General features: G+C 31.5%; 1 protein-coding gene across 2 annotated transcripts; it reads right to left on the reverse strand.

The window, feature by feature from the left end:
• Positions 1-1,246: 1,246 nt before the first annotated feature.
• On the reverse strand, positions 1,247-11,062 carry LOC105193467 (transcription initiation factor TFIID subunit 4). Of its 2 annotated transcripts, none has more exons than XM_026135900.2 (10): positions 10,017-11,062; positions 9,452-9,664; positions 7,556-7,672; positions 6,613-6,939; positions 6,113-6,289; positions 5,155-5,420; positions 4,844-5,010; positions 4,634-4,764; positions 4,294-4,476; positions 1,247-4,162 (listed from the first exon to the last, which is right to left on the reverse strand). In XM_026135900.2, exons 1-10 carry the CDS (start codon positions 11,031-11,033, stop codon positions 3,893-3,895), a joined length of 2,868 nt encoding a protein of 955 aa, XP_025991685.1. In that variant the 5' UTR covers positions 11,034-11,062; the 3' UTR covers positions 1,247-3,892. The 2 variants fall into 2 exon arrangements, with proteins under 2 accessions (XP_025991685.1, XP_025991684.1); XM_026135899.2 differs by having other exon boundaries at positions 9,392-9,664.
• Positions 11,063-11,205: the final 143 nt, after the last annotated feature.

Raw genomic sequence — 11,205 nt, forward strand, 5'->3', positions numbered from 1 at the left:
TGTCATCCCTCGAATCCACCCGGCGAAACGTTCTTCTCTCTCTCTCTCTCCCTCTTCCTTTGCCCCTCTCCGCGTCTCGTCCCTCGTTCTCTCACTCTCCCTCGTCGAGCTGATTATATTCCATTTCTGGATCGCTCTGGCCACCTTAATACTGAGTTCTCCGATATACACAAGGCCATCAGCTACGAGAAAGACAAGCTTTCTAGATATGAAATTCGAAGATATCTTTGGACCGCAACTCCCGCCGTCATTGTCAACCTAAAAAATCTGCAGTTGATATTTTGCAATATATTTCACATTTTATTCCATTATGCGCTCCTTTCATCTTACTCTCGTTTGTTCTTATTAGAAATGAAAACTAACTCAGCTTCAGTTACAAAGAGTTCTCACAGCTTAAATTGATAGTGCAAATGTAGATCATATTTGTGTAAGTTAAAATGAAAATTGCTTCATGTGTATAAATACTAGGAAAAAATCATATATGAATGCAAAATTTTTACATCACTTAAAAAAATCCATTCTTCTAATTTTTTAAAATTTATAATTCTTATCTTTTAATTTGTAATCCTTATCTTGTTTCAAAAATATATGATATATAATAAAATTTTGAAGTAAAATTAGTACTTTTTCATTCTATATTACAGTAAATAATTGTCAATATCATTTAATATACGTTGCTTTCTCCTGTTTCGATTATAAAATATCATTTTTCTGAAGAAAAGATATTTTGTAGGAGTGGCTTTATCTATTCTCAGAGAAGAGTTAATAAAATACTTTGAAGTTTATCTTGTAACAAATTAACGCAATTATATTTACATCAAAAATAAATTGTTCATTATCTAAACTTAAGAGATGCGTAATGTTCCAAGACAGATTTCTTCAAAAAGAATACAGATATATGTATAATACCTGTGCTAAATAATGTTATTTATATCATAGTAGCAAAATCCACAATTGTGTAGATCTATAAACCCAGTATATGACTGAAAAAAACTATAAAATATTTAAACAAATTGTATTAAAAAGAAATTAAAACTTGATTTGACGAAAATTAGGTAAGATTCTTAGTATAGTCAAAATCCTAGTTTTATTCTTATTTTTATAAGACATTTATTCACATTTCAGAAAATATTCAACATAATGTTTCTGTAATAAAAAAAATAGAAAAAGGAAAATTCAGTTTTTAATGGTTGTTTTAATTTATTGTGAAACTAAAAATAGCTCACAAAAAAATGAAGAAATGTGGTTTGCATTTCGACGAGATTTGTTTTTATATTTTATTATCTCACGCTTACTGTTTACCCAGTACAATTTATAAAAATATCATAATGTACCAAAATTGTAATGTACTGTAATTTTTTTATATATTCTTTTCTATTTTGAAATGTATTAATACTCCACCTACTGGCAGTAAAGAAAACGTTATACGATTTATGCATGTTTTACTTCAAGTTTATAAAAAACGGTATAATAATTGCAAAGAGGAACAATTATATAGCTAAGTGATTCTTTATATGCGATGTGCTCAGCAAAAATTGGTACATAATGATTTCAAACGCTTTTCAAATAAAAGCAGGCAGATATTAAAAACGACTTATTTATACAAGATATACACATTGCCATTATTTCTGTCACGACAGATTGTTTAGATATCAATTAGATAGGTCAGATGGACATTATTTTTGGTTGAAATTTCAGCACATGTAAATGCTTTCAAATCGCAATAGCCTTTTCAAAAATAATCAAATCAATTGCAATGACAGAAAAAATAATAAATTGAAATATTTATACACATACATATACGTACGTAAATTATGTCGTCTTCCATTATCTCTTCCATATTAACGCTTCAGACGTATGAAATTCTATATAACGATATCAGTTTTCCAATTACATAAATTTTGTGCTATAATACGTTACAATTCATATATCTGAACATATCCTTCTTACGCATTATATTCGTTTAGCCTTTTACGTGAAACCATCGACCAATTGAAGCAATCACGTGTAACAGCATTTAACAATTATGACTGTTACACGCGTCCACTCTTCTTCCTGAATTATTGACACTTGAAAGAGACGTCACCCATACGTCGGAATATATTATAATAGAATTATCATTTGCATTTTTCTGTTCAAAGCTGGAAGCACAGAAATTGCTGAAGTAACAAATATTAAATGTTGATATAAGTTATTCGGCATAGAATATCACATTCTGCGCTAAATAAACTTATGAATATTTAAGTGTGAATTAGTAATAAAGGCGACATATATTGCTACTTCGTAACAGGCATTTCAAAGATTGGCAGCACTCAAAAGTATGTAAGATTTCTTTTTACTGTGATTAATAATGTAAATCTTGTGATGACATAAAAGTTATATCAAAACTGCTAATTAATGTAACATGAAGTAAAATATTTTAATAAAAGTATTATATATTAGAATATGAAAGATTAATATGAGAGGTATAAATCACAATTGACATGAAAGAAAAATATATACTAAAAATGTGCTTAAATTGCACAAATAATTTCACGTTAGATTGTAAATGATACCATATAAGTTACAAAGATTAATTATGTTTTATATGTATAACGCATTAAATATATGCGTTATACATATAACATTATCAATTATCACTCATTTACATTTTCCCGATCGCGTCGAAAAAGAGACATACGGATATATAAATGATATAATATAAACCGACATAATAAAAGAATCAATGAAAATAAATTTAAGCATGTTGTTTTCTATGATCTCAGGCACCACGTACATTTGTGGCTATTTTTTTACGTGTAAATCAGGTACTCGCTTTGAATTTGTTTTAATTGATTATGCAAAGTATTTCTGCAAATATTCGCTAAGATTAGCAGAATTCGCACCAAAATTCCGAGAAGGAAATATAAATAATTAAATTAACATCAATCACAAAAAAATATTGGTTATTCTTAGTTTTGTAAATATTTCTTTAATAAAAAACGTAACAGCTAATTTTTTTATAAACACTGAAAATGTTGATTGCAATATACAACATAATATACTGATAACAATTCCAACTTCCGGTGGAGAGTAGCTATATTCTGTTGTACCAACATTGAAATTATCACTATTTAGTAATTATGTGTAAGATATTGTACAAATTATTCCATACTTTTTGGACAATGTGCTCGCGGTATTATTATTATTAATATTATTAATATTATTATTATTATTATTATTATTACATTATAGTTTGCAAAAATACGATTTACTATTATAACAAAACCTGCTTATATTTTACACTAGTGCTACAGTGTCCAAAAGTATAGGTCAAGTATTACAATGCAGCGAGCCTATACGTAATGACAATGTACACTCATTCATTTAATATATTATACACATTCACCATATAACAATATTTCTATATGATCCCATACACACACATACGCACAAGCACACACACGCGCGCGCGCGCGCGCGCACGCACCCACATACACATACTCACAACATTTTCTCTCTCTTTCTTTCACGAAAGGACTATAAAGACTAATCACGAGACATGTGCTCATACACATTACTCCTTTCAACGATTTTGTGTTGAAAAATAAAGAATGATCTATTATATTACATTTAAAAAACGTATGCTACAGTTAAAAAATGTTCAGTCATTTACAATAGGGAAGCTTAGTATCGACATGATGGAAACAATTTTACCTCGAATGTACGCAGAATTCCAAGCCAATTCCCAATAAGTTTCATTGCAATAATATGTAATAATTTGCAATAACTTACTATACATTGCAACGTAGAATAACGTCACACGATCCATCGAAGCCAGTTCATATAAGACCATGTAGATAGAGCGCCAGATTTCGGGCGGATCACTAAAGTTCCTGCCCTTCACAGTGCATCACTTCAAGTACGATTTATACAGTGTTGTGCTTCTACACGTTTCTTTCTCTTGTTCGAGAAGAAATACCAAATCTCTGAAGTTCACTCTCTTCAAACGTGGTCTCATTGGCATTTGCCTATTTAATCCGCTCACTGATGTATTCGTACCGGGAGTACCATTGGTCGATTCTGCTGTATCGAGTTTAGGCTTCTTACGAGGGCCAATTGCTTGTAAAGCTGTTAAATTTGCTTCCTTCTTCCTTAACTCTTCCATCTCTATACGTTGCATCTAAAAATGTTTTATTCATTTTTAATAAATTATAAAGAGGTAAAATGAAAAGAAATAATTATGGATGAATCGGGATTTATATAAACATAGTTTATCATACAAATCCAAGATTAAAGATATTTTTATATTACCTCTTTGGCCTTAGCTTTTAATTTTGCTTGCTCGGGATCTTCTGTTTTTGCACGACTCTTGGCAGCACGTAAAAGTAATTCTCGTTCTTGTTCCTCATGTTTCCGACGTTCGAGTCTATCTAGATCTTCCAAAAATTTCAATTGCCCTCTTACATCTTGGGTTACTTCATATCTAGGATCAACCTGTAAGTAACCAAATAGAATATTATAAAAACAAAAAAAAAAGTACAATACCTACTAATTTAAAGAAAATAATTTCAAAATTAGTATTGAACAATTTGTATCTATATAAATAAACAGAAAAATAAATTTAAAATAATATATTTCTCTCAAATCTTACCTTTATGAGATCTATCCTATGTTCTGTAATGACTGCTAACTTTTCTACTAAATTCTTTAACCTTTCTTGAACAGCGTGCGAAATTAACGCTGCTACTTCCTGATTAGGTTCTTCCAGTCCGTGACTGGATGCTGAAATTATACGTTGTTTTAAAATTAATTCATGTTATTCCATATTTATTTAAAAATTATTAAAAAAAAAGAAAATTACCAATTTGTTTAATTCTTTGTTGTAATGGTGTCATGTGCAAAAATACTTCATCTTTACAGGACCGTATTTGGGTACCAACAAATTCTGTGGAACCGAGTATTCTTTGAGATTCCTCTGCAAGATTAACACCACCCATAGCTGCTACATCATTTATATCATCATCCGCCCTACATAAAATAAATTATGTTATTACATATTTATATGTATTATCTTTAGACAGATATTTCTTCATTCATTTCTTCGTTTATTAATTTATTCACAATAATTAAATATTTATACTGTTTTTTTTACTGTCAAGTAAAAAAACTTACGTATATCCTGCTGATGAAAATGTTTTTTTCTCTTTCTCCTTAGCAGCTGGTTTTTGAACAAGAGAAGGCACTACGGCTTTATTAACAGTAGTGGTTGTATTGAGTGTTTTGCCTTGCGTAGTAGTAATTGGTTTTACAACCGTAGTTGCGACTATAGGTGGTTTTTGCACAACAGGGGCAGTAGGACGAATTCCAGTTGCTGCTACTGTTGATTTCACAGCATATGCTGCTGAAGGGCTCCGAACCACCGTCGTTACTGGTCGAACCTAAAACAATGTAATTCTTATTGTACACTTACAAAAAATAAACTTATAGTATATGCTATTAAAACAATTAACTTTTAATTTTATAAAAAAATCTTTTATTTCTAAGTATATAAATATTAAATATTAACCAAGAAAATTCGTAGATATATATGTAGGAAAGGACTACGCTGTTACAATCAGCAAAAGACTGAGATCTCTAGCGCGCTCCGTTCGTGGTTTATATATCGGTTTTTCGACGAAATCAAAAAAGACGGCGATCTTTCGCAGCGAAGTCGAAAGAACCGCGGTCCTTCGCGCATCAGAGGGCGGCCGACGCTTTGGCGGAAAATGTCTGCGGGATTAAGATAATTTGTGAAATTAATTCACTCGCGCGACAACTCGCAACTTGACACGCCAACCGGCTACCTTTATTGTTGCCGCTTCAAAGTCGCCGATTTCGCACGTGTGCCGATCGGCGATTTCTTTGTCGGCCCTACATATATCAGTAACAATTGCTTCAACAATGAATCTATTCGGTAGTATAAGTTATTTGTAAAATAACTATAGATAATAAAAGTTATATTATATTACAAAAAAAAACAAAAATACAATGAATATCATTTATTCCCTTCGATACAACAGAATCAATAATTGCTTGCGTGTGTAGATGTAACACCTATTAAATATTTTTTTAAGATAAATAAGAATCTTACCAGTCTCTGTGGAATAGATTGAGCAGGTCGTGGAACTGTTGTTGTAATTACTGCTGCTGCTGTCGTTACTGCTGTTGGAAGCGGAGTCATTACTCTCACTTGTGTTGTTGCTGTTGCAGTAACTGCTGTTACAGGAACGGTTGCTGCCACTGCTACTGTAGGTCTATATTGAGTTTGCTACAATAACATATAATTGAGGGTTAAAAAGTTATAATAATCCCATATTTTTGTATTATAATTAAAAAAATTAATTATATTTAAATAATCTTAAAGATAGATAATTGTAGAAAATAAAGCAGTAAAATATAATAGATTAATATCTTAGAAAATGTTTTTTTTTATGTTTAAGCTTTATCTATCACAATTAATTTTTGGTAAATATTTCTAAATGATTTCTATCATCTAGATTGATTTTTTTTAAGTGTTACGAAAAATTAACATGTACTTTTTATCTATCGTATATACACAATAAAATTCATAAAAGTGATAGTTTATATTACCGTTGGAACAACAGCAGATGCAATAGAAAAAACAACGTTGGCTGGAGGAGGTTTTATTCCTTCTATGACTAATTCCTTCGTAACAAGCGATTGCCGTAAAAGAGGTAAGCTTTTCTTTAGAAAACCAATGAGACATGGTTGTGGTGAAGCGTTTAATAATTTTTCAAGTCTGTCGCAGAATTCTTCTGGTTCGACTCTAGTATCAATCAATTCTTGTATCAAAGTTCGGACATTACGTTCCACTGCTTTAGGCTCTCGACTAGATAACTCTAATAAGTTTGCTAAGAATTTACGGCACTTTTCTTTGGTATTATCGGTAGTTTGACGCTAGAAAAAAAGAGATGCTATTATTTAAAGGCCTAAAATTAAATTATTTTATTCTATAAAATTTATTTTTATATAAAATTTCACGTGGATATATCTTCTGCGCAAAAAGTAACCGGAATTATCTATTTAAATAAAGTGATTAAAACAAATTCAAAATTTCTTTTTGCCGCTAAATTAGGATAATCGTACTTGATTTTTATGCAAAATTTTAAGACATATCAATATCAATTAATTTGTTTACAGCAGTTGTTTGTTAGTCGATTTTTGGTGCTCACGGCGATTTTTTTCTTACAGTCTCTGTAAATTCAAAATACTTTTCACAAAGTAGCAATTTAAATTTTAAAAATAAGGAAATCACAAATCTGGTGAATTGAGGAATGATATCTGTTAAGTTTTTGACCAAAAAGTTAACGTATGTATAAGCATTGATATGTAAGATAGTACATTATCGTGATGCAAAATACATGAATTATCTTTTCATAAATTCGGCTGTTTTTTTGCGGATTATCTCGTACAAACGTCTCATAACGCTTAAGTATGCCTTATGGAGCAGAAGATACATCTCAATTTTAAATAAGGATACAGAGTTTTCAAACTTAATAAATATGAAACATACCGATGTAGCTGTTTGTGCTGTTTGAACAGTGGTAGCCGTTGGTGCGGAAGTAGTTGAGGGAGCAGTAGTTACTGTTCCTGGGGTTGTAGTAGATGTAGTAATAGTAGGAGCAACAGTCTGTAGCAGTATATTTTTTATGATACATTAGTGCCATTAAAATGTTAAAATTATAATTCAAATATTTTAAACTTTGATACATTCATACATATGTTAAATAAATAATGAAACTTACATGCAGAAATAATAAAATAAAATGTAAATCAAATAAACTTTTAATTATAAAATAATCATTATATTTTAAGTAAATTTTACAAAAGTATATTAAGAATTTTTATGACATATATTTACATATTTAACAGTTGTCCTACTTCTTCTTAATAACAATTTAATTGACATAAATGATGAATTTTGAAATGACATCAAGTAAAACTCACTGATTTTATACATCTATATATTACACATTTTACATAAAAATCACGAATATAAATAAGGAATAAGGATATTTTCTGAAAATTTCAGAAGTTTAAGGCAAAAATGTATAAATCATCTATTTTTATTATTATTTTTACTGCATGCAACTAAAAAATTTTTGAAATTTCTATATTACTACATTCATGATAAATTACAAATTGCATCTATTTTTCCGACATGCATATACCAAAGTTCAGAAATAATAGTCCTATGAAAAAGTTTTAACCCGCTGGCTATTGCAGATGATCATAATCATATTTAGTTTTTAATATATATTGATTTCATACATATCAAAAACTTATATTAATAAATAATTTGACTTTTTTATATTAAACATAATATTTATACTTATAATTATATATATATATATATATATAACTTATTCATTCACAATGTATTCTTTAGACGCACTTGTACCTTGTACAGACTCATATTTTACATTTTTTTGTAATTATAGATACATTATTATAAAATATATTATTGACATAACATATACCAATAATCAATATTCATTGATTGTTTTATTTCGAGTGTATAGAATATTATATTAACATGTATCTAATTTAAATCAACTGTCAGAAAAATGTATAAAATGTATAAAAAATGTATTAAAAGTAATTGTGCAATATGCCAATTTTTAATGAAATTATATTATTATATAATCATTATTCAAAATATATAATAGTAAAGAGAGAGAGAGAGAGAGAAAAATAAAAAGAAATAGATTTTTTTTATCTTTTTACTGTTATTATTTCTCAAAATAAATTAGAAAATTGATAAATATAAAAAATATGTATAAATATCCTTAATTTTATATTTCTTAAAATAATTTATTTTTCATCTAGCATAGCAGCTCCTACGTAACACCTTTAACCAATAATTCATGCAATTAAATTTGACAAAGACATTGAATTTTAATGCATTTACTGCACTTCATAAAACTTAAGACATACTACCAGAGAAATGCATCCCAAAAAGTGAACTAATAATGAGATGTTATCAATTATATTAAATTTTTAAAATGTGGACCAAATGTAAATTAAAATAAATAGATACTATGATAAGATAAATAAAAAAATTATTTGTAAAACTTTTTTTGCATTCAAAATAAATACTTTTCAAAATTGTAATTAAAAATTATAATGCCTTAATATAATAATGCATTAAATATTCGCAAACAATCAATAAATAAACAGTTTATATAAGTTTTGTCAAAATTTTAAAGTAATAGATAAAATGTAAAATGTAAACATAAAAAAGATTGGCTTACTGATAACATCATTCCACAGAAAACAAAATCACAAACTAATAAGTATCTACTATAGCACTACAACGAGTCTTGTAAGAGGTATAAAAGTGCGTCACCTGAACAGATTTTCTTAGGGCGAGTGGTGGGCCAGTGAACTGAGTATTCAGCCTACTTACAGTTGGCACTGAAGTTAGGCGATAGGTAGTGCCCGGAGATGGTGCAGCAACTACTGTGTTGCCAGTTATACTATTCGGTGTAACTGCAGTACCAGTGGGAGCAGCAGTTGGAGCTGGACCCACCCTCAATAACTGATACTGCCCATTTTCTGTTTTTAATAACAGATGACCTTGAGCACCAGCTTGAAGGCTGTGAATTGTCTGTAACGTTATCTAAAAATTGAAAAGATAATAACCATTAGTTGTATTATCATATTCTTTAATATTTTATTTGCTTTAATTACAAATAAAGTTATCATTGGACAAGCAAATGTTATAGATATATATAATTATAACATGTGTTAACAGTAAATAGTAGAAAAAAAAAACAAGCATCAAAATTATATATTTTCACAATAGAATTTAAAATTTTAGATAATATAATTTAAAAATTAGCAGCTAATAAAAAATAATATAATTTAAAAAATTTTACGTCTTTCAATATACTATATAGATATATAATCTTGAAAAAAGGAACCATATCACTTATTGTAACAATGAATGTTGTGAAAATGGAACACCTTACCCCTGGACCTCCAGCTCTTGCTCCAACTAATTGGTGTTGCCCAATCATTACTCTCGGTGTAACTTGCTTATTAGCTTGCTGTCCGGCTACTGGCGTAGCAGGACGTATCGCATTTACATTTAGGATTTGAACATTACTGGGTACTATTGTTGAAGTAACCCCAGCTTTGGCCTGCAATGCTGTGCTAACTGCATTGCCAGCCACCGAGACTGGAACAGACATTGGAACTGAAACCATTCCAGGTGTTGCACTAGTCTTGATCACTAAAGCTGCCCCCGTCGGCTTATTCACTGTGGTCACTGTTTGGCTGGCTGCCTGACTGACAGAGCAGACATTGGTAACAACGTTCGATGTAGTCTGCAGCACTGCCTGTGACGTTATACCTAAAGTACCATTCGCTAACTGCCCGACAGTTTGAGCGGGAAAGGAGAGCTTATTATTTGCATTTGCTACCCCCGTGGTGGCTATAACTTGCCCGACCGTGGGGTAGATGAGCTTCACTGGTTCGTGCGTCTTGGTCAAGCTTGGTATATGAGTAGTCTGATTGCTGGACACCTGATTAGTCGTTACTTGATTGATATAGGTAGCAGGAGATATTCCAGGCGGCTGTGCATGTTGCTGCTGCTGCTGCTGTGGCTGTGGCGGCGGCTGCTGGTGCTGCGTGGTGATGACCTGTGGCGCCACTGTATTGGAGGTAACCACGTTCACGGGCAGCAGAGTGCTGGTAGTGATCGACTTGGTGGCCTCCTGAGTCATTAGACTATTCACGGTAGTGGCACTGCCGCCGTTCGAAACCCCATGTTTCTGTGGCTGCACCGCGGTGATGGTGCCCCCGTTGGAAATAGCGCTGTTCACCTGGTGATTCTGCTGGCTGACCGATGCGGAACTCACTTGATGACCGGCGACAGTCGGTGTGGACGTCACAAGCTGCGTCTCAAGGGAGCCCACTATCGCGTTCACTGCGGATTCGTCAACATCCGTGCTAAGAGCTTCCTCCAGAAACTTAGCTGACGCCATTTTCTTCCAAGCTCCAACTGTAAACTGATCTGCGCATGCGCCTGTCGCAAATTGCTCCCATAGTGCCTTGCCCCCCACCCCCTCTTCTAACGCGGCAGAAAATTGCAGGCGGCGAGTTCACGGTTTACCGTCAGGCGGTACGTCCGCCGATCACGTTTCTCCAGCATACCGC

The sequence above is a fragment of the Solenopsis invicta genome, chromosome 9 (assembly GCF_016802725.1).
Source record: "Solenopsis invicta isolate M01_SB chromosome 9, UNIL_Sinv_3.0, whole genome shotgun sequence".
Taxonomy (NCBI): Eukaryota; Metazoa; Arthropoda; class Insecta; order Hymenoptera; family Formicidae; genus Solenopsis; species Solenopsis invicta.